Below are 23,314 nucleotides of genomic sequence, written 5' to 3'. Positions count from 1 at the left end.
ACATGGCTTCTTGCCGGGCGTGGTGGCGCACGCTTGTCATCCCTGCGCTTGGGAGGCGGAGACAGGAGGATCGCGCAGGTTTGAAGCCAGCCACACTGGCTTAAGAGACCCTGTTTCAATAATATAAAATAGGTCTGGGAGTGTAGCCCGGAGGTAGAAGGGCTTCCAGGAACCCCAGTACCACAAAAAAAAAAAAAAAAAAAAAAAAAAAGAAACATGGCATCTTTTTTTCTTTTTTTACAGTACTGGGGATAGAACCCAGGGCCATTCTACCTTCAAGCTACATTCCCAGCCCTATTTTTTATTCTTTAATTTATTTTGTGTGTATGTGGTACTGGGGGTGGAACCCAGGGGCTTTTCTATCTCCAGGCTATATTCCCAGACCTATTATTTTATATTTTATTTGGAAACAGGGTCTCACTAAGTTGCTGAGAGCCTCATTACGTAGCTGAGGCTGGCTTCGAACCTGTGCGATCCTCCTGTCTCAGCCTCCCAAGCGCGGGGATTACAAGTGTGCGCCACCACGCCCGGCTTATTCTTTACTTTGTTGTTGTTGTTGGTACTGGGGTTCCTGGAAGCCCTTCTACCTCCGCGCTACACTCCTATACCCATTTTATACTTTTTTTATTTGGAAACAGGGTCTCTTAAGCCAGCGCTGCTTGCTTTGAACCTGTGTGATTCTCCTGCCTCCACCTCCCAAGCGTGGGGATTACAAGCATGCGTCACCACGCCCGGCTTATTCTTTACTTTTTGAAACAGGGTCTCACTGAGTTGCTGAGGGCTTCACTAAGAAGCTGAGGCTAGCTGTGAACTGCGATTCTCCTGTCTCAGCCTCCCAAATACTCGGATTACAAGTGTGTGCCCCCACGCCCGGCTTGAAACATGTGCTTTCTAAACATGGAAGTGGTGTGTGCACACGCAGCCAGGAGACTGCCCAGATCAGTCTCCCGGCACACACACAGGAGGGTGGCCTCTCGCCACCGCGCCCGGCCTCCTACCTGTGCCTGGGTGTGTTTACTTTGTGAAAATCAGCAAGCTGTATACTTTGGGTTTGTATATTCTCTGTATGTATAAAAATTTGAAGTTGCCTATTTTCTTATGTAGAAATCTACTGATAGGAGTAAGTTCTCTTCGCCAGTCAGCCGGCAGCCTCCCTGTGCAAGCCTCCCTCTGGTGGCAGCGGTGTACCTTGATCACTGGGACCCGGGGCTTGAACCTGGAGGACAGCTGCGTGAGGACCTCGCCCAGGAGCTGCTGGTGTTTCAGGACCTTCCTCATCTTCATGATTCTCACGATGGCCGCCTAGGAACCGGCAAGGAGACAGATGCCGTGAGCTGCAACAGCGGGCACCGGGCACAGGCAGCCCGCGCGAGCTGCCGATCACCCGTCCTGTGGCCCAGGGCCCGGGCTGGTGTGGCAAAGGCGCGGAGCCTTGCTCTGTGACCACGTTCTGTCTCAGCTATGCCCCAGACCTATTTTATTTTTATTTGTAAATAGGATCTTGCTAGGCCGATGAGTCTCACTCTTTTGAGGCTGTTCTCAAACCTGAAATTCTCTTCTCAGCCTCCCAAGTGCTGGACTTACAGGGCTCATAAGCAATTTAAATAATCTAACTCAACTTTATATAAAGCATTAAAAAATTAAGAAACATGTGCTCCTCGCCGCCACAGGAGCTGCCTGCGCCGCCCTCCTGTCCTCTCGCTACCACCTTTACCTGAGGCAGGAGGACCACTGCTGGCCCGGGCCACACAGGACTTCACCCTGGATGCACCCAGTCGCCGCGGCCGCGCTCACCTGGATCAGCAGCTTGCGGTCCTCCTCGATGTTCTTGTGCGTCGTCTCCTGCTCCTGCTTCTGCTCAGTTTTCATTGGCACGTTGATGTTGACCCTTAGTTTCTTACTGTCAAGAAAACCCGGAGACCCAGCATTTGTTTTAAAAGGCAGGCAGGAGAGGCGGCGCAGGGCTCCCTCACGGCAGGCATGTAACTCGCCTTCCACCAACCACCCGGGAGTCCTCCACCAGACCCCGCCTTCATCACAGAACTAGTGGGGCCTACACCCGAGTCCTTAGACCTCCTCCCCAGATCTTGTCATGCAAATTAAAACCAAGACAAGCCAGGCGTGGTGGCGCAGGCTTGCAATCCCAGTACTTGGGAGGCTGAGCCAGGAGGATCGCGGTTCGCAGCCAGCCTTAGCTGCTTAGGCCCTCCCCAACTTAGGGAGACCATGTTTAAAAAATAAAGAATAAAGCCGGGCGTGGTGGCGCACACTTGTAATCCCCGCCCTTGGGAGGCAGAGACAGGAGGATCACGCAGGTTCGAAGCCTGCCATGTGCGCTGGCTTAGGAGACCCTGTTTCCAAATAAAAATGTAAAAATAGGTCTGGGAGTGTAGCCCAGAGGTAGAAGGGCTTCCAGGAACCCCAGTACCACCAAAAAAAAAAAAAAAAAAAAGAATAAAAATAGGGCTGGCAGTGTAGCTTGGAGGTAGGATGCCCCTGGGTTCCATCCCTAGTACTGCAAGAAAGAAAAGAAAAAAAAAAAATCAACAAAACCCTCCAAGACACATGGCATAAAGGTCTGCACTTTCTAGGCGAGCCATTTGAGATGTATTTTCCAAATGAAGATAAAAACAAAACTCAGCGGCAAATGGCGGGCCGGATCCGGGCCGCCCCAGGAGTCGTGCCGACTCGTGGCTGCTCCGCTGTGACGCAGGACGCGCCGGGCAGGGCCGGGCCTCGGCGTCTCTTACTTCTTGTAGCCGAGGTAGAGCTTGATTAAGGTATCCGGCTTCAATTCCACTTCATCGACATTTGCATTTTCATCTTCCAAGACCTGTAAGAAAACACTGTTACCAGAGAAACTCCAGGAAAGGCTTTCTTCTAGCTGACCGTACGAAGTACATAAACATACCAGTAACTTCGACTTCAATAAAATCTGTAGGACTTGTGCCAAAATGTCCTGCAATTAAATAGAAAAAGAACAAGTTAAAGCAACCCACGACTGTTCTGAAGAAAAACAGTAGGTGCTCACCAAACGTGTCCAGAGGACCCACGGCGCTGCCGAGGGCTCTCCAGGCCCCCACTTCCACCCACCCAGACTTCTACGGTGGAATCCACCCCTTCCTGGCCTCGATCACTCCATAACAGGAACTGACCCTCCTGTGACACCTAAATATCAGACAGTGCACCGCTCATAGGACATCGGCAAACAGACCCAATGGAAAAGTAGGCGAAGGGTCTGAATGCACAGCTCTCCAGATGCGCGAATAGTGCGCGCACGGGAAGACTCAGCACAGTTACTGTCAGGGGAGTGGGGATCCAGCCACACCGCGATCCCCACGCCCACCAGGAGGACTGTGATAACAAGGAGCGCGCGTCGGTAGGGAAGGGAGAAACGAGCCCCGCGCTGTGGGGAAGGTGTGAAGTGGCGCCAACAACGCAGAGCAGTTCAGCAGGTTCCTCAAAAAGTCAAGTGCAACTAGCAAGCTCGCACCAGGTGTAAGCCCAAGAGAACCGGACAGCCTCAGCAGTATCATTCGTAACAGACAACAGGCGGAAACTACCCAGTGTCCACTAACTAGCGAAGGGACAAATGGCAACCCAGTCACGTCTGGAACACTGATCCGTCACGGAATGAAGACACGCCGAGCGTGTTGGCACACGCCTGCAATCTCAGGGCTCTGCTGGCTGAGACAGGAGGATCGTAGGTTCAAGGACAGCCTCAGCAAGTAGCGAGACTCTTAGCAACCTAGTGAGACAGTGTTTTGGACTAAAAATAGAAAATAAAATAGGGCTTGAGGATGGGATTGCACCCCGTTCAATCCGCAGTACCACAATTAATGTAAAATAAACAATAAACTGAAGACAATACTGACGCACGCTATGTGGGTCAGTCCTGAACACCAGCACACACTGCGTGATAGAAGGCGGGCTCGAGCCACACGCACACGATGCTGTTTATATAAAATGCCTGGAGAGGGAACCCAGAGGCCAAGAGCGCCGAGCGCCGCAGGCCCAGGGCCGAGGCTCAAGAGCGGTCACTGCTCATGGTGCAGGTTTCTCTTTAGGGTGATGGGAATGTTCTGGAATTGTATAGTAATGGTGGTTGGGTAAGCTTGTGAAGATGCTAAAATCCAGCGAACTGAGCCAGGTGTCGTGGCGCACGCTTGTAATCCCAGCATTTGAGAGGCTGAGACAGGAGGATTGCAGGTTCGTGGACAGCCTCAGCAACTCAGTGAGACCCTGTTTCAAAATAAAGAAAAAAAAAAAAGCCGGGAATGGTGGCCCATGCTTATAATCCCCACACTTGGGAGGCTGAGACAGGAGGATCCCACAGATTGGAAGCCAGCCTCAGCAACTTAGTGAGACTGTTTCCAAATAAAATATAAAATAATAGGTCTGGGAATATAGTCCGGAGGTAGAAAGCTTCTGGGTTCCACCCTCAGTACCACCATCAAAAACAAAAAACAAAAACCCTGCACACTTTAAAATGGTGATTTTTTTTAACGCAAAATTTTATGGTATTTTAAGTATATCTTTTTTTTTTTTTTGGTGGTACTGGGGTTCCTGGAAGCCCTTCGACCTCCAGGCTACACTCCCAGACCTATTTTTACATTTTTTTAATTTGGAAACCGGGTCTCTTAAGCCAGCGAGGCTGGCTCCGAACAGGCGCGATCCTCCTGTCTCTGCCTCCCAAGCGCGGGATTACAAGCGTGCCCACCACGCCCGGCTTAAGTATATCTTAAAAATGTAACTAATACAAAGAATAATACTAAAAGTGACGTTAAGCTTAGTCCAAAAAGGCCAGCTTACGAGGTTAAGAAATGGTTAGAGAAGAGCCTCTGTGTGTGTGTGTGTGTGTGTGTGTGTGAGAGAGAGAGAGAGAGAGAGAGAGAGAGAGAGAGAGAGAGGGGTATCAAAATTTTGCAACGAGAGCAGGCAGGGTAGGGATTCAGCTTCCCTGACCGCAGCCATGGTTGCCCACGAAAGCCCAGTCTGTTTTCTCCACGTAGTTTCCCAGTAAACTATAAACGGACAAAACCCAGAATCTATGGAACTTTGAGCTGGGCCCTGCCGTGCCTGTCGTGACCCCGCGGCCGCGCGGCACGGCCGGCCTTGTGCGCCAGTGTCTTCCGTCTCTGGACACCCTGGGGCCGGGCGCTGGACCAGGACTCTCCAGACACGGCATATTCACAGTCACGAGGTGAACACCTGCTCAGCTGAGGACCCCGCGCCTGCCCCGCCAGCCCACGCGCAGCGGGGAGCAGGACAGGCTACCATTTTGATCTGAGTGCTGTCGGTCAGCTGCTGCACAGTGTAGGCGTCCTCCGTGTTGTACTGAAGCAGGATTGCCATCTGGAATGTGGACGCCTTTAGCCCAAAACACAAGGAGAAAAACCATTAACACGCAGAAAAAACCCGCAAACACACAGAGCCTACGCCGTGGAACCCATGCAAAACCCCCCGCGGACCTGTCCACGGCGCAGTGCCGTGTGCCTCCTCCTCTCCACACGCTAGGTGATTCTGATCTTCCACACCGTGTGGTCTACGTACATATGCTCCGTACATGCGTCGCGCGCACTCACAGACACACGGTGGACAGTGGTGTTATGGCACAAGTCTGCCTATTTGTTTTCTACTTGAGACAAAGTCATCTTTTGGTACACTACTGACATAAAACAATCTATATGGTGAATTCTGTGGTACTTGCTTTCGTTATCCTAAGTACTTTTTATGAATGTACAAAAAAGCTAAGTGAAAAGGCAGGGACTCGAGGCTGGCGCCGCGCCGATACCCGTCCGCCTGCGCAGGCCCGGCCGGGCTCCCGCAGGCTGAGGACGCCGGCCACAGCGGACCACGGACCTCCAGGAGGAGGCAGGACCACGCCCTGGGCCTCGAGGCCCTCCCCAAGAGCAGGCGGAGTGCAGGCCTGCGCCGCAGCCAGCGCCTTAAGCTCTGGCCAAAGACAAAGCCCAGAGAAGGCTGTGCTGTGGTGGCGCTTCAGGTCCGCCTCTGTCACTTCGATAAAATGACTAAGAATGCAGGGAAAAGCACCTCGCTTAGTCCTGCTTTAAATAAAAACCAGAGCGGGCAGGGAAACCACACCCTCTGCGCTTACGGAGCCGCGTCCTCAGCCCGGCTCGGTGAGCTCCTTCGTTCCTCTGTGCCCGTGCACAGGACGGAATCTCAAGCGTAACTGATAAAGACCTCTGGGCCCAGCACTCAGACACATCTGAGCTATTTTGTCAGAGTAGAATTACTGAAGTTTAAATTACGAGGCGGCTTGCCGGGGGTGCTGGGCACGCTTGTAATCCCCGCGCTTGGGAGGCGGAGACAGGAGGATCGCGCAGGTTCGAAGCCAGCCGCGCACGCTGGCTTAGGAGACCCTGTTTCAAAAATATAAAATAGGTCTGGGAGTGTAGCCCGGAGGTAGAAGGGCTTCCAGGAACCCCAGTAACACAAACAAACAAACAAACAAATACGAAGGGGCTTGAGCCAGGCGTGGTGGCGCACACTTGTAATCCCTGCGCTTAGGAGGCTGAGACAGGAGGATCATGCAAGTTCGAAGCCAGCCTCAGCTACTTAGTGAGGCTCTCAGCAACTTAGTGAGACCCTGTTTCCAAATAATGTATAAAGAGCCTCACCTGTCACTGAGAGCCTGCCAGTGAGAGCCCAGTGAGAGCGGCAGAGCTGTCAGGCTGCTCCTGAAGCCCCCATGTCGTGTACCAAAGGACCAGGACTTTTTTTTTTTTTTGCGGTACTGGGGATGGAACCCAGGGGCATTCTGCCACCAAGCTATACTCCCAGCCCTGTTTTTTGTTTCTTTTTTTCATTCTTTATTTTGAAAGAGGGTCTCACTGAGTTGCAGAGGGCCTTACTAAGTAGCCGAGGCTGTCCGTGAACTGTGATCCTCCTGTCTCAGCCTCCCAAATGCTGGGATGACAAGCGTGTACCATCACACCCGGCAGAACAGGGACTTTTCTGGAAACCCCTTCTACCTCCGGGCTACACTCCCAGACCTATTTTATATTATTTTTATTTGGAAACAGGGTCTCTTTAGCCAGCGAGGCTGACTTCGAACCTGCGCGATCCTCCTGTCTCCGCCTCCCAAGCGTGGAGATTACAAGCGTGCGCCACCATGCCCGGTGCTCAGAACTGGGAATTTTAAAGAGAAAAGGCCTTAAACCTTGGCTCTCGAATAAATAATAAGAAAGGCTCCAGAGGAAGTCTTAAACTAAGTGAACCTCAGTTTTCTCTTTAGGGACTGGAAGTGTTACTGGCCCCACAGCTGGTTCCAGTGCTGCAGCATGCTGAGGTGTGCTGGGAAACTGCTTCTCGAAGGGAAGAGCTGTCCCCATGACAGGACACAAGATCCAGCTGTTCCGGGGGAGGTGGGGAAAGCGCTGGGTTGGATCCCAGGGACACTATACCTCTGAGCTACACTCTCAGCCCTTTTCATTTGGAAAAGGGGTCTTGCTAAATTGCAATCCTCCTGTCTCAGCCTCCCAGTATTGGGATTACAGGACGGCGCTGCAGCTTGGGCTAGATCCACCCCACCCCCCCTCCCTCTGTAGTACCAGGATGGAACCCAGGGCACTCTACCTCTCAGCTACACCCCAGCCCTATTTTTCACTCTTTATTTTGAAATAGAGCCCCCTAAGTTGCAGAAGGCCTCACTAAGTGGCTGAGGCTGGCTGCAAACCTGCGGTCCTCCCGTCTCAGCCTCCCAAGTGCGGGGACTGCGGGCGTGTGCCACCGCGCCCGGCTCTAGACCCCAGCCTTTTAACCTCCCACTTGAATGCTCCTTGGCGTCAGGCAGGAGCCATGCCCAACATTTTCCCTGGAGATTCGATCCAGGGCCATCCTCCCTCCAGGCTACACCCCAGCCCTTTTATCTTTTGTTTTGAACAGGGTCTAGGATGCTGACGATCTCGCTAAGTTGCTGAGGCTGTTCTCGAACCTGTATCTTCCCGTCTCAAACCTCCCAAGAACTGGGACTATAGGCGTGCACCACCACACTTGGCTCTGAAACACTTACAAACCACATTTTTCTCTTAATTTGCACACCATTTCTGATGTACAATTGCTCACATCCCTATTCCCCAGAGGAAAAAACCGAGGCTCTGAGGCAGCCCCTGGGCCAGAGCTGGAGCGGGCCGTCTGCGGCGATGGCCGGCTCTCCACCCATGCTTCCCACAGGCTGGACTCTGCTTCTGCCCTGGGAGTGACCCAGGTCTGCTTTCTGTTATTTGTCCTATCTTCATTTAAAATTTTTCACACCAGGCATGATGGTGCACGCCTGTAATCCCAGTACTTGGGAGGCTGAGACAGGAGGACCCCGGTTTGCGGCCAGCCTCAGCTCCTTAATGAAGGCCCTCCACAACTTAGTGAGACCCTGTTTCAAAATAAAAAATAGGGCTGGGGGCGTAGCACAGAGGTAGAATGCTCCGATTCAGTCTCCAGTTCCGAAAAATAAATTCCCAAGTTCTTTTCCAAATAAGAAGGGGCCTTACCTGCAGAGTGTATCTGTTTTTGAAGCAGTTCGTTACCAGTTCTCCTTTGGACAACTGGTAGAGCCACGTCAACTTCCTGCCACTGTGGCGGCTGGCGTAGAAAGCTGTGAACCGCTGATAGCTCCGTTCCAGCTGCACGAAAGGAGAGCGTGAGGTGGAGGGTGCATCTCAGCTCACTGTGCGGGGTGCTCCCTGACAAACATGCCACCCCGGCCTCACAGGCAAAGCCAGCGCCTGCGCACATGCCAAATACAAGCGCCAGCTCCGAGGCCGCCAAAGCGCTGGGAGCGCGGAGGGTAAGATGGTCAGCCCGGCTTCCTCAGTGTGACTAACACGCTCTGCTGACGGAACGGAGACGACCAGCCTGCCGCCTCCAACACGCCCTGCCACGGCGGCCGCCCCTTCCTCCTCCAGGGGACGGACCCAGGCTCACCTCGGAAGGCAGGGCGAAGGTGCAGGACTGCTGGAACGGCCATGACCCGGAGCTCAGGACCTGGATGCTGAAATCCACTGCGACAACAAGCCAGAGACGTGGTTAGTCCGGCGAACTGGCACAGACTGCTGCAGATACGTGCGGAATTCCTTTTTTTTTCATACTGGGGACTGAACCCAGGGGCATCTCCAAGCTACACTCCCAGCCCTACTTTTTTTTTTCTTTTTGGTGTTACTGGGGTTCCTGGAAGCCCTTCTACCTCCGGGCTACACTCCCAGACCTATTTTATATTATTTTTATTTGGAAACAGGGTCTCCTAAGCCAGCGCGCGCGGCTGGCTTCAAATCTGCGCGATCCTCCTGTCTCCACCTCCCAAGCGCAGGGATTACAAGCGTGCGCCACCACGCCTGGCTTTATTCTTTAATTTGAGACAGGGTCTCACAAAGCGGCCAAGGGTCGCCAACCTGCTGTGGCTGTCTCTGCACTTGTGATCTTTCTGTCTCAGTTTCCCAACTACTGGACTATAAGTATGCGCCACCATGCCCAGCTGGAATGCTCTTTAGTCAAAGAAAATGCACTAAATAGAAAATCCTGCTTCAATATAAAATTCAGAATTGAAAATATATAATTTCGACTCATTTTGTTCAACTGAAATTAGTAAAGGATGGCCGAGCCAGCAATTCCTCCCCCAGAGTAACAGTGTTCACTCCGGGCAGGCTGGCCGCCCGGCGCTGCCCAGCTCACCAGCTTTCGCTGCCACACACCTCACAGCCCCAGACCCGACACGAGGGACTGCAGTCAACAGCCGCCCCCTGTGCTTTGTGGAAACACACAAGACACACAACCTCCAAACAGCAGCAATCTCATCACAAGAGATCCTCCACCAGCGGAACTGTGGGTGGTAACACTTCCAATTCAGGAAGAACTAAACTCCCCATTTCACTTCACAAATGCCGTATGATGCTCTCAGCACAACCCTGCCCGCCCGCTCCTTCAGCAAGGCCTTCCAGAGGAGCCTGCCGCCTCGCGGCACCGAATCGCCTGCACCCAGGGGCACCGACCGTGCAGACCTGAAGCCTCAGTCTTGAGTTTGACTCGAATTCTACAGGCTGACTGGGTTTCTTGTGATCGTAATTTCTAGAGTGGATGCAGACTAAGGTTTAGAATGAGACGGGCTACAGCCAGGCTGTATACCCCGCCTCTGAATAAGACGGGCTAGAGCAGGCTGTGTCCCCGCCTCTGAATAAGACGGGCTAGAGCCAGGCTGTGTCCCCGCCTCTGAATAAGACGGGCTAGAGCCAGGCTGTATACCCCGCCTCTGAATGAGACAGGCTAGAGCCAAGCTGTGTCCCCGCCTCTGAATAAGATGGGCTAGAGCCAGGCTGTGTACCCCCCGCCTCTGAATAAGACGGGCTAGAGCCAAGCTGCGTACCCTGCCTCTGAATAAGACGGGCTAGAGCAGGCTGTGTCCCCACCTCTGAATAAGACGGGCTAGAGCCAGGCTGTGTCCCCGCCTCTGAATGAGACGGGCTAGAGCCAGGCTGTGTACCCTGCTTCTGAATAAGACGGGCTAGAGCAGGCTGTGTCCCCGCCTCTGAATAAGACGGGCTAGAGCAGGCTGTGTCCCCGCCTCTGAATAAGATGGGCTAGAGCAGGCTGTGTCCCCGCCTCTGAATAAGATGGGCTAGAGCAGGCTGTGTCCCCGCCTCTGAATAAGATGGGCTAGAGCCAGGCTGTGTACCCGCCTCTGAATAAGACGGGCTAGAGCCAGGCTGTGTACCTGCCTCTGAATAAGACGGGCTAGAGCCAGGCTGTGTACCCTGCCTCTGAATAAGACGGGCTAGAGCCAGGCTGTGTACCTGCCTCTGAATAAGACGGGCTAGAGCCAGGCTGTGTACCTGCCTCTGAATAAGACGGGCTAGAGCAGGCTGTGTCCCCGCCTCTGAATGAGACGGGCTAGAGCCAGGCTGTGTCCCCGCCTCTGCAGGGCAGGCGCCCAGCACGCAGAGGCGGCCCAGGGTCAGGCCCCGCCAGGCTGCCCTCGGCGCTGCTCCCGGGAGGCCCTGGTCTCAGAACCGGGACGCCCAGCCCCAGCCCCAGCCCCGGCCCCGGCCGCGCGGCACTCACGGTCCAGCGGCTCCGAGTTCGTCAGGTGCTTCTTGAACTGCTCGTTCAAGTCTTTGCTCACACCAATGTCTTGAAACATCCGCTGAAGTTTGGAGGTGTACTCAAAACCACAAGCTTGCTGAAACGCATCCAGGCAACTGTCTCATTAGTTTGTACAGAAATGTAAATGTATACAAGAAGTCTTGAAGAAATCCCAGTACAATGCCTACTTAACTGTAGGAAACGACTATTAACTTTAGTAACAGTATGCGGTATGATTACTATGCGCTGGTTAAAATTACTACACTACTCAAAATAAGACAACCTCTACGTTGAACAGCTGAGTCTTTGTGTATACAATAAATACTACTGGAGCACCCAAGAGCAAGGTGTTCCATCACTGTGTAGAACAGAGATGAGTGGTTCGTCTTTCATCCTGCCATGACGCACCAGCTAAGGGTGAAGGTGGGGCCTTGGTAGGTTTAGATGGGGCACGAGGGCGGAGCCCTCAGAATGGCTCGCTGTCCTTTATTTTATTTATTTCTTATTTTTTTGGTGGTACTGGGGATGGAACCCAGGGGCCTTCTACCTCCAGGCTACACTTCCAGACCTATTTTATACTTTGTTAAATTTGGAAACAGAGTCTCTTAAGCCAGAGAGGCTGACTTTGAACCTGCGCAATCCTCCTGTCTCCGCCTCCCAAATGTGGGGATTACAAGCGTGCGCCACCACGCCAGGCTTTGCTGTCCTTTAAAGAGACACAAGGGAGCTTTGTGAGCGCTCTCCCCAGTGGGTGAGCAGAGAAAAGGCGCGTGTAACAGGAACCCGACATGCCAGAACCCTGGCCTTGCACCTGGGCCTCTGGGTCAACGAAAGTCATCTCTGTTGTTTAAGCGGACTGGTGTGTGCTACTGTGTTTTGGCAGCTAAGTAGACTAGGACACCCAGTGCCATTCCAGGTTAAAGTGAAAGGTGCTGGAAAATGGTAACGGCACCACCCAGCACCAAAACACAGCCAGGGGGAGCTGAGGAGGGGGTGAGGAAGAGAGCAAGGACGCCATGGCAGGGGCCAGCCAACGCAGGCCCGCAAGGCCTGCCGAGGGGACGCAGAGGTCAGAGCTGTGAGCAGGAGGCCCCGAGGCCCCGGGGAGCGGACCGAGCACGCCCGAGGGCACGCCCGGCACCCACCCGACACCCCGGAGCTGGCGGGAAAGGGCGGCGCACCTTCAGCTTGGAGATCATGCTGGCCTCGGCGTCGTCGCTGGCGCTGTTCTGATGCACCAGTCTCTTGGCCAGCATCTTTGCATAGAACTTCTGGAACACGTCCTTGTCCTCTATGTATTTGAAGACAACCATCTGGCAACAGCAGAGAGAGCACGCTGAGGGAACACGCTCGCGGGTGTGCACGGGCCCTCCCGAGTGTGGCAGGCGTGGCTCTGGTGGGCCATCTCCGTGGCCACATAGCCCCTCCACCAATCCCGAGTCACATTAACACGGACCAGGCCTCATGCCAGCCCGCAGGTACCAAGTGACTCCATCCAGGGGCACAACACAGCTCCAAAGAAACAGCAACACCACTCCTCCCATTTCGAACGGCTCGCGTGGCCGCAGCGCGGAGATATGGGACACCTTACCACTTGGTTGAGTGTGTCTTCTAGCTCTGCCTCTTCTGGGTTTTTGGAACTGAAATTACAAAAAGATACCAGCAGATGAGCAGACATTTACACAAGTACAACTTCGCCAAAATACTGCACCAAACTATGGTGCAGATCACAGGCGCGGCCAGCTCTCGCGCCAGTCCAGGTGACGGGAGGTGGGCCTTCCTCACGCCACTCCACACGCCCACCACGGAGGACCAGCAAACAATCATTTAGAATGTCCAGGGTGAGCGCTCAATGGAAGACGTGTAGCAAGCTTCCCAAAGCCTATGGAGGGTGGTTCCCTCTAGATGACCCACCACACGTCAGCGAGTGAGCTGCGCGCTCACACCTGCTTTGTCAGCCTGCTGTATTTCAGCCCTGAAAACCCGAGAGGCACATGTGCTCCCCTCAGCGGCCTCTTAACGGTAACACAGGGCTATGGCGGCGCCATCGGTGTGTTGCGGTCTGCAGTCCAGGTGCCCGTCCTGCAACCGAGCCACTCCTCCTGTGGACAGATGCTCATCGAAGGTGGCCTTCAGGTGAATGGATTTTTTTTTAGGTGGTACTGGGGTTCCTGGAAACCTTTCTACCTCCGGGCTACACTCCCAGACCTATTTTATATTTTTATTTGGAAACAGGGTCTCTTAAGCCAGCGAGGCTGGCTTCAAACCTGCGCGATCCTCCTGTCTCCGCCTCCCAAGTGCGGGGATTATAAGCGTGCACCACCACGCCCGGCCAGATGAATGGATTTTTAAAAGGTTCTTCTAGAAGCATTCTTTAGAACAAAACCCCCTAATTCATATAAAATAGCCATAAAACAAGCTCTGAAGGTGGTTCCAACTTAAGAACTGTAGTGCGGAAGACAACCCCATTCTCGACAGTGGGCCACGCGGTCTTCTTTCTGCCTCCCTGGAGCAGGCCGGGCACACGGCCAGGCCAGCGGGCAGCGCGGGCTCGTAAGGCAGGCCTTGGAGTGTCTCTGCCATGTTTCAGGAGCCTTACCTGATCATACATCAGAGACCCGGTCAGAGCCACTTCCGCAATGACACTGGGTCCTTTGTGTCCTCCAGAGGACGCTGTCTATCAGATAAAGTACAGCCTCACAGAGAATCCCCATATCTAAATTACTTACCCATATTACCATGGCTAAAAGAGTGAGAATCATAAGAAGCTGCCGGGTCTTTGCTGTTGTTTTGCAGTACTAGGGACTGGACCCAGGGGCACTCTACCTTCACCTACGCCTCCAGCCCTGTTACTCTTCTATTTTGGAACAGGGTTATAAGCGTGCACCCGACTGAAGCAGATTTTTAATTGGACATATGTTATCTTTGAAATGTCTTCTCAAAAGCCACAAAAATGATGTTAACATAGGTAAGGCTTAATGTAGATTTTAATTCCTCACAAAAAAGCTGAATTTTAAAATAGGTGTACAAAGTAAAATCACAGTCACGTAATACCTTTTCTTCAACAAGGAGTCGCAGTACCGAGCCAGCAGCTCTGGGGATTTGCTAGACGACTGAGCCATTTTCGTAACTGCGTTGTTGTTGATGAAGCGACCACAGGCCTGCGTTAGAGGAGAGAGTTAGAGAAGGACGTCTCCCCACAGGCTTGGCCGGTAACGTCACCAGAACACACCCACCTTGTCAAGTGCAGCCACGAACCCAGCGTCGTTGTTGAATGCGGACATTACCAGGGCGTTGTACTTCTTATGGACGTCCAGCACTGTCTGCACATACATCTTGGGGTCCTTAAGAAGAGGAAAGAAAGGAGGCAAGTTTACTAGGAATTAAGTTGTTCATTAATGCGTTACTTTAACACACCCTTGCTGGGTGTGATGACGCACTCCTGTAGCCCAGGTACTCTGGAGACTGAGGCAGGGTCGCAAGTTCAAGGCCAGCCTTAGAAACCTACTGGATCCTATTGCAAAATCAGATTTTAAAAAGGGGCAGGGATGTAGCAATGGCAGAGCAAACCTGGGCTCAATCACCAGTACCCCAAATACCAAACAAACAAACAAAACCCAAACTCAAAGGCTTAGGTACATCTTCAAACATGACCAGACGTTTAGTTCTGCCACCGAAACATAAAGGGCATCCTATTTATATATAGAAAAAAAGAAAATATATACTTCAGACTCAAAAATTAAATACTGGTTTCAAGTCCATCTTAAAACAGCATAAATTCAAATAATAAAAATAAAAATTTCAAAGTGATAGCTTAGGCACTCTGTTGTCTGAAATCCAAATTCTGGATGTGTTCTGGCTGGAGGGTCAGCTGGTGAGACCAGTGACCTCCGCCTGTGCTGGGCAGGCGTCCTGAGAGTTCCGTGGCCTCGGAGAGCCCGCGGGCGGGGCCCCAACACAGGCAGGAAGGCCGGAGCAAATGGACTCATGGTGGCAGCATGCAGGCAAGGCCGGGACCTGCCCGTAGCCAGGGGCACTTGGCAGGTGGGCAACAGGGATCCCGGAGAAAGGAAGGATGGGATGGGAATGAAGTGGAAAGTTCCACTGCCGGGGAGGCGCATGGCTCAGTTCACGGAGAGCGTGGAGGCCGAGGAGACGGCGTGGACGAATACAGACACACCTCGCAGGGGCGCTGGGCTCTCGGCGCTCAGACTCTAAGCCCTTGACCATGGCGGTCACACCACAGTGCAAGGCAGGCGCCCGGAAGGAGAAAGGAGATTGGAGGCCCTGCGCTCACGGCGTCATAGAGGGAGGCGGCCCAGCTGATAGACTGGAGCCAACGGAGGCCCCAGGAGGAGGCTGGCCCCAGCACGGCCCGGAGGCCCCTACTCTAGGGCCTCTAACTGGCCTTGAACCAATCAGGGGCCACTTCAGAACTAGTAAGAACACAGGAAGGTTTAAAGTGGAATTTAGTTTGATACAGTATAAACACTGACTAGGGAAATACTTCCTTAATCAGTGTGCTGTGGGGTAATTAAGCTCTTCTGCTAAAAGACAGGTGTATTCTTCATTTATAAAATGACAGCCTAGTTATCTTAGATTCAAAAATGACAACTGTGTATTTTTTTCTCTTAGAAAATGATTATTCTCATCATTCCCCAATTTAGCTGTATGTTAACAGAATTAATTAATTAATTAATTAATTTGTGGGTCTGGAGATGAAACCCAGGGGCATTTGACCTCCAAGCTACATCCCCTGCCCTATTTTTTATTCTTTATTTTATTTTATTATTATTTATTTATTTTTGATGGTATTGGGGATGAAACCCTTCTACCTCTGGGCTACACTCCCAGACCTATTTTACATTTTTTTTAAATTTGGAAACAGGGTCTCTTAAGCCAGTGAGGCTGACTTCGAACCTGAGTGATCCTCCTGTCTCTGCCTCCCAAGCACAGGGATTACAAGCGTGCACCACCATGCCCAGCTTTATTCTTTATTTTGAGACAGGGGCTCATTAAGCTGCGGAGGGCTTCACTAGATAGCTGAGGCTGTTCATGAACCATGATCCTCCGGTCTCAACCTCCCAAATGCTGGGATTACAAGCGTGCGCTACCATGCCCGGCAATAGAACCAATTTCATTTTTTAACATGCTATCAGTTCTTTCTATAATTACACTTGATAGTTTGACTTGTGTACAAAACTAGGCTTCCTATTGTCTCCAATAGCCACTTAATCAAGATCTGTATATTTTTAGTTTTTCAAAAAATGTTTTAAGCTGGTGCACACCAGTAATCCCAGTACTCAGGAGGCTGAGACTGGAGAATTGTAGATTTGAGGACAGCCTCAGCAAGTAGTGAGACTTCCATCAATCTAGTGAGGCCCTGTTTCAGAATAAAATAAATAGGGCTGGGGATATAGCTTGGAGGTACACAAGTTCGAAATCAGCCTTAACAAGAGTCCCTATTTCAAAATAAAAATTAAAAGGGCTAGCTAGGGGTAGAATGCACTTGGCCTCAATCCCCAGTACAAAAAAAAAAAAAAAAAAAAGAGCTGTAGCTAAATGTTCCCGTCTGGGCTGTGTTCACAGCTGGTCTCTGCGGTTCAACATCCCAGTGTTAGACCAAGAACCCCAGGGGTCAGAAGCGCCCAAGCACACTTCTTTAGGGTGGCAGCCGAAGCCCAGCTGGACTCAAGCCACTCAACTGGGGCGTGCTTGCAGAGGACTCTGTGCTTTCTGACTTCCATTTCTACACTGAGCACAGACAGTAACGAAACATTCTCTTATCACCTGATTTATGTTCATTTACGAAACTCTCTTTGAAGGGGAATCCAGCTGCACCCAGGTTGCTGGGAAATTCTCTGAATTAAAATTTCAAAATGGCACTCATCGTCTCGAGCCTTAATTAGTGAGCACTCGTGAGTGTGCGTTAAGGGATTCTCTCCCCAGCGTTCTGGCGTTTCTCTGCGCCCACGTCAGGAGCACGCCACTCACCCAGCCGCTCGGCGGTGCGCCCCCGTGCGCCGCCGAAAAAGCGATTCCAAAACAAACTATGGTTCTGAACGACAAACACAAACGGGCAAACGCCGCGCGCCCGATAAGTGGCCAGCTGACGGCAGTGCCGGTGCGGCTGCTTCACTGCAGAGTCCACTGGGGAAAATGCCGAGGCAAGACCGTAACGAGAATCCTAACGAGCGTGGACGACACCACACACGCAGAGCGCCACCGCAGCGCGCTGCTGCGCTAAGGAAGGAGGAGGTGGGTTTTAAATGGACCCACAGTATAGACAGTCAGTAGGTAAGGCCGTGGCTCACGGAGCTGATGAGGCCAAAGATGAAACATTCCAACCTGGATTCCTGCTGTCAAGGCGCTTAGTGAATCAATGAGAACGTGTCTTTCATCTGCGACACTTGCTGGCCCTTTAGCTGCAACGTCAACCAACATCAGGCAGCTAAGCTGCTGGCTGGTTTAAAAAAATTAAGACCCTCATACAAGGCCAGACAATATTCAACATTTAATTTTTTTGGTCTTTTTCTTCCTTGGTGCCCGGGAGCATTCAACCTCAAAGCTCCACCCCAGGCCTCTTTAATTTTTATTTTGAGACAGGGTCTCGAAAAGTTGCTAAGGATATTAATAAGTTGCTGAGGATGGCCTTGAACCCGTGATTCCCTTCTGTCTCAGCATCCCAAGTACTGGGTCACAGGTATGCAACCACCACACCCAATGTCTATGTTTTAATCCCTTTCAAGGCAATTTTATATATTCATACAAATCAAAACACAAACTGGGAACACAATAAAAACACAAGTACATAAGTGGGGTAGTGAAGACCACGGCTGCATCCCATGACCCTAGAGCGCCCGTGGGTTTGGAGACTGAGAGCAGAGGCGGTGCCGTCTCCATGTGATGCCAGCGCTCTCCAAGGCCGGGCCGCACCCGTAGTAGGGCTCCACTGCCCTGGGCAGAGCCCGCACCCACCCAGGGTGCCTTCCTTGTGCCCTGTGCAGCCCGCCTGGTGAGGCCCTGCAGCTGGACAGGCCCATCTCCCTATCTTTTAATAGATTATCTTCCTTTCAGTGCTCAGTACATCTGCTGTGCCTCCCCGCAGTGCAAGGGCACAGCACCTTTCAATGCTCCGGCGCACTGGCTTGTGCACGGAGCTCACTCCCCTGGCCGCCCCTCCTCTCAGCCCAGAAGTCCAGAGTAAGTGGCTGCTGGTTAAACACACCGGCCCAGTTACTCATCCTTTGTTCAGCCTTACCTAAACCAGTTTCAAATGCCATTGTTGATAATTTCAGTTGCTCTGGGAAGGCTCAGGAGCTCTGCAGGCCGCTGAGCCTCCGGGGAAGCAGATGGAAGGACCCACACTGATCCACTTTGGGGTGAGTCAGCCTGCGAGGCCAGGGCTGCACGGGGGCCCGAGTGGGACCTGTCGTCCCAGAGCAACACTGGCATGATGCCCAGCAGGCCCAGCGCAGCACATCTAAAACCAGCATGCAACTCCTTCAGAAAGGCCGGCTGCCCGGGGTACTGCCAGTCTTCACCGCATGTGGAGGGAGCCACCATGGCCACTCTGTTGAGCCACTTATTTTAAAATTGGCTCTAACCAGTAAAAATATGCCTTAAGGAAAATTCATATGCAGGCTTTGAGGTGTTTACCACAAGAAATAGTGCCTGAATCACATTATAAATATGAACTTGTCATAGACCAGATATTAGCAGTAAAGCTGGCCTTCTAACCAAATTATAGGGTAAGCAGAACCAGAGGACTAGATGGCTAAGGAGCTTTTTCCTGGGGTCTCCTGAAGACTTCTTTCTTTCTCATTCATTCATTCATTCATTCATTTATTCATTCATTCATTTGTGGGTCTGGGGATGGAACCCAGGGGCATTCGACCTCCGAGCTACACCCTCTGCCCTATTTTTTATTCTTTATTTTGAAACAGGGTCTAAGTTGCGGAGGGCCTCACTAAGTAGCTGAGGCTGTCCGCAAACAGCGATCCTCAGTCTTAGCCTCTTGAATGCTGGGATTACAAGTGTGCGCCACCATGCCCAGCTTCTTATTTATTTTTATTTATTTTTGAGTGGTACTGGGAATTAAACCCAGGGACATTTTTTCTTAATTTTGAAACAGGGTCTCACTAGGTTGCTGAGAGGCTCACTACTTGCTGAGGTTGTCCTCAAACCTGTGATCCTTCTGTCTCAGCCTCCCAAGTACTAAGATTACAGGCATGCAGCATCATGCTCGGCTTGTCAGTTCTTTTTAAGTAAAAGGAATGCTTATAGTTTGTGAATCAAAGAAGTAAAAGGTAAGGATAATTTTTTAAATAAATTTTTAATAAATTGTGTACACTTGTAAAGAATGGCAGTCATTACTGCTGAGAACTTAGGTGCCCTGAATTAAGCCTCTGTACTATTTATTCACAGAGACGCTATGAGCAGGTACTACCATTATGCCATTGTGTGTGTGTGTGTGTGTGTGTGTGTGTGTGTGTGTGTGTGTGTGTTGCTAGGGATTGAACGGGAGAGGGAGGGCATTTTACCTCTGTGCTATTCTCCCAGTCCATTTCTATTTTTTGAAACAGGCTCTCACTAAGTTGCGGAGGACCTCACTAATTGCTAAGACTATCCTCGAATCTGCGATTTTCCTTCTCAGTCCCACCGAGTACCAGAGTTACAAGCATGCACCACCACACCTGGCTGCCACTCCTTTCTTCAAACAATTGACTGGCACAGGAGAAATGACTTGCGAGGTCACAGAGTTGGTAAATGGCTCAGGCCACCTGGCCAGGGTCGGCCCCACTAATCTGCAATGATGTCCCCACACTGCGGACTTTACACTTTTCTGCAACCTGGAGATCTCTTCCACAAAAAAAAACCCCGAGCAGCTCACTCCCATATTCTATATAAGTGTAAAGTGAATTACTTATAACCCAGAGGAAGGGTTTTACCTTCATCCCTCTAATGATTCAATGACATGCCAGACAACTCTCAACCCCCAGCTTAAATGTGGAAAAGACACTTTCCAAAGATAACAAAGAAATGAGGATTTTAAAACACATCCCAAAGATAATACTGTCAAAAATAATTAATATTAAGTGCAATAAAATGAGTGAGAGAAAAAAAGCTTTCTGAACTCAGATATAAGAATTGCATTTCAGAAACTTCTTCCTCAGTTCTCTAAAACACTATAAATATAACTGAAGTCTACAATAGGAACAAACCTGCAGATAATTGACTTATGTTTTGAAAAATTCCCATCTGAATTACAGAAAACCTAGCAGGAATACTGTATGTAGCTACCGGGACAGAAGGAGTAGATGAGATTTTTTATAACGTTCAGGGCCTCTCTGGTGCAGAGCTGTGTGAACCCCAAAAAGAGGGAACCTCTCAGATCAGAGTTCCCAACAGGCAGAGCAAGTTTCTAGGAATGGGGTGTGGTGCACTTGTAACAGTACTTGGGAGGCTGAGACAGGAGCATCACAGGTTTGTGGCCACCCTCAGCCACTTAGGGGGCCCTCTGCAACTTAGTGAGATTCTCAAAATAACGAATAAAAAACTGGGTTGGGGGTGTAGCTCAAAGGTAGCATGTCCCTGGGTTCCATCCGCGGCAGCAGCACCACAACAGAAAGTTTCTAGGCGCTTTGTTTTCTAGGGTGGCAGTTAAGAACAGCGAGAAGACATTCAAGGAAAAAGAACTGACACCCTCGATGCCTAACAGACACCACAGCACGATTTGTGGAGGTATTTGCTAAAGACAGGTATTTATGAGCTTCCTACTTTAAAAAGCCCAAATAATTCTGCGTGAGAGTTTCAGGAAGATGGTAGCAGCTTGCTTTGCGAGCAGGTGCCCCTGCGCCTGTGCGAGGGCAGCTGGGCCCGCCGGCTTCCAGTGAAGCGTCACTTACATTCAGAGCAGCCTCTCCGCACTTCTCGATGGCCGCAAGGCCCTGGTTATGAATGTGCGTCTCCAGCAGTTTTTTCAACTCGCCTAGGCCGTCCTGGATTCTAGATACAAGATTATACATGCGCCCCAAATCTGAAAGAAGAAAGTAGCCACCTTGACTCATGGAAACAAACTGCACATCTATGCCACTAATTACATATTCAGAAATTTTGGGGCGGGGGGTTACTGGGGATGAAACCCAGGGTCATTCTGCCTCCAAGCTCTACCCCCAGCCCTACTTTTTATTCTTTATTTTGAAACAGGGTCTTGCTAAGTTGCGGAGGGCCTCACTAAGTAGCTGAGCCTGGTCATAAACCGCAACACTCCCGTCTCAGACTCCCAAGTACTGGGATTATAAGCGTGCACCACCATGCCCGGCTCACAGATCTTAATATGAAAAACGTGTAATTTAACACAAATGTTTTCTATTTGGTATATGTATATTTTGCTAAAAAAAAATAACAATAAAGTTAGGCTATTGTAGAGGCTTAGCTCTTATTTATGCCCGATAAATAAGAGGCAGTCAAGTGTTTGCTTAAAAAATACATACAAGGTGGGTATGTTGGTGCACAGTTGTAGTCCTAGCATTTGGAAGACTGAGACACATGGATCTCAGGTTTGCAGCCAGCCTAAGCAACTTAGGTGAGGCCTTCCACAACTTAGTGAGACCTTATTTTTTTTTTTTTAAAAGGGTGTGGTGGCTCACACCTGTAATCCCAGCACTTGGGAAGATGACAGAGGAGGATCGCTGGTTCAGAGCCAGCCTGGGCAACTCAGTGAGGCTGTATCAACTTAGCAAGCCCCTATGTCCAAACAAACAAACAAAAAATAGGGCTAAGGTATAGCTTAGCTTGCTTGGAGGTAGAAGACACCTAGGCTCAAGCCCCAACACCAAAAACTAAATAAAAAATAAAGTAAAAGAGGGTTAGGAGTACAATTCAGAGATAGAATGCCCTGGGTTCAGGCCCCGCTGTTTCTGTCTCTTACACACATACAAATAAATACTTAAGGAGACTAGGGACCGCCATCTCAACCACAGAAGTCACAAAAGGGGCCTTGGATTCATTGACTATGTGCTTAATTTATGAGGGGCAAAGAAGAAAGCTGCCAAATTCAAACATCAATGTCTACTCTCCTAAAGGGCCCCAAATTTAAAGCACAGTGAAACAGTCTTCTCCTCTCAGAGATGAGGAGGAGCAATACCTGAGGAAAAATACGGGGACCATCATTGAACACTGAAGTATACGGAACAAGTTATATTTCAAAGTAAGCGGAAAAGATGCTTTCCCCCCGACATATTCAAAACACTAGAGAAATCTGAAACGACTACTCCAGGTCCATAGAGGGCGTATTACAAACAGCAGACACGGGTGACGCCGCTCACGCAGGAGCCACAGCCACAACCACCGTCCAGGCTGCCGACGCCACTCCGGCTCACCCTCGTTCTTGTCGGCATCTAGTAAGTTCTGGAACTCGGTGTGGAAGATCTCCAAGTGTTTCTCGATGAGGACCTGCTCGCACTTCCTGGCCAGCTCGTCTTGTGTGCTCTCGTGAAGGTAAACCTGGACTCGCCGCTGTTCCTCGAGCAGACGGGCCTCTGCCTGCAGAGAACCGAGTTGAGTGAGTGGTGTGGCCTGCTTTCCAGGAACTCGTCTGCAAATGACGGCGGGGTAAACTGACAAGCCTGCTCTAATAAAACATGATTAAGGAAAAGGGACGAAGGGATGGGCCTTCTGACTGTGGGGCGAGTGCCGCCGTACTTACAGAGCCGCCAACATGGTCCACTTTCTCTCAGCGCCTACATGTCAAACTCCTCTTTAAACACCCCAGCTATAATCAGTATTAACACCCAAACACCTATACATCATCTTCTGGGGATTAACATCCCACCTAACCCTCGGAGAAATCCACAGACCCTCCCCGAGCGCCTGAAGCCATGCTAAGGAGTTCTAGTTTTTACTGAAGCTGCCTCCAGTCAAGGGGCGTGCCAATGTAATCCCAGAAACAACTGCAGGGGAATGCTCATTAGCGGTGAGACTTTAAAACCTAAAGAAAAACGCTGTAGCCTTCTCCTGACAATCACTGAATATAAAAGCCTCTGATCTACTGGATTATTTATAGACTTCTATTTTATTGCGTTTCCCTCCAAGAAAGACGGAGAAAGAGGTAATTTAACAGAGTACAAAACTAGTTCAAGTCAGTCTATGTTGGAATACAGCACCAGAAGCACGTGAGATGCCAAGTATCTGGAGGAGCCATGAAATTATCAAAGGA

General features: G+C 50.8%; 1 protein-coding gene across 1 annotated transcript in view; it reads right to left on the bottom strand.

The window, feature by feature from the left end:
- Window positions 1-23,314, bottom strand: part of CUL1 (cullin 1) — a gene marked incomplete at its 5' end in the record, with an annotated part of 44,989 nt that overhangs the window by 423 nt on the left and 21,252 nt on the right. Inside the window, 14 exons of the mRNA XM_080700998.1 lie at window positions 1,189-1,302; window positions 1,795-1,900; window positions 2,751-2,833; window positions 2,912-2,959; window positions 5,278-5,370; window positions 8,514-8,645; window positions 8,947-9,023; window positions 11,074-11,191; window positions 12,276-12,407; window positions 12,686-12,734; window positions 14,149-14,255; window positions 14,331-14,438; window positions 21,003-21,133; window positions 22,479-22,641. Of these exons, the coding sequence (XP_080557124.1) occupies window positions 1,189-1,302; window positions 1,795-1,900; window positions 2,751-2,833; window positions 2,912-2,959; window positions 5,278-5,370; window positions 8,514-8,645; window positions 8,947-9,023; window positions 11,074-11,191; window positions 12,276-12,407; window positions 12,686-12,734; window positions 14,149-14,255; window positions 14,331-14,438; window positions 21,003-21,133; window positions 22,479-22,641 (1,461 nt within the window). The remainder of the gene's footprint in view (window positions 1-1,188; window positions 1,303-1,794; window positions 1,901-2,750; window positions 2,834-2,911; window positions 2,960-5,277; window positions 5,371-8,513; window positions 8,646-8,946; window positions 9,024-11,073; window positions 11,192-12,275; window positions 12,408-12,685; window positions 12,735-14,148; window positions 14,256-14,330; window positions 14,439-21,002; window positions 21,134-22,478; window positions 22,642-23,314) is intronic.

This window comes from Muscardinus avellanarius (genome assembly GCF_963383645.1).
Source record: "Muscardinus avellanarius genome assembly, chromosome: 9".
In the NCBI taxonomy this organism is placed as follows: domain Eukaryota; kingdom Metazoa; phylum Chordata; class Mammalia; order Rodentia; family Gliridae; genus Muscardinus; species Muscardinus avellanarius.
This window is presented reverse-complemented; position numbering and strand designations above follow the sequence as displayed.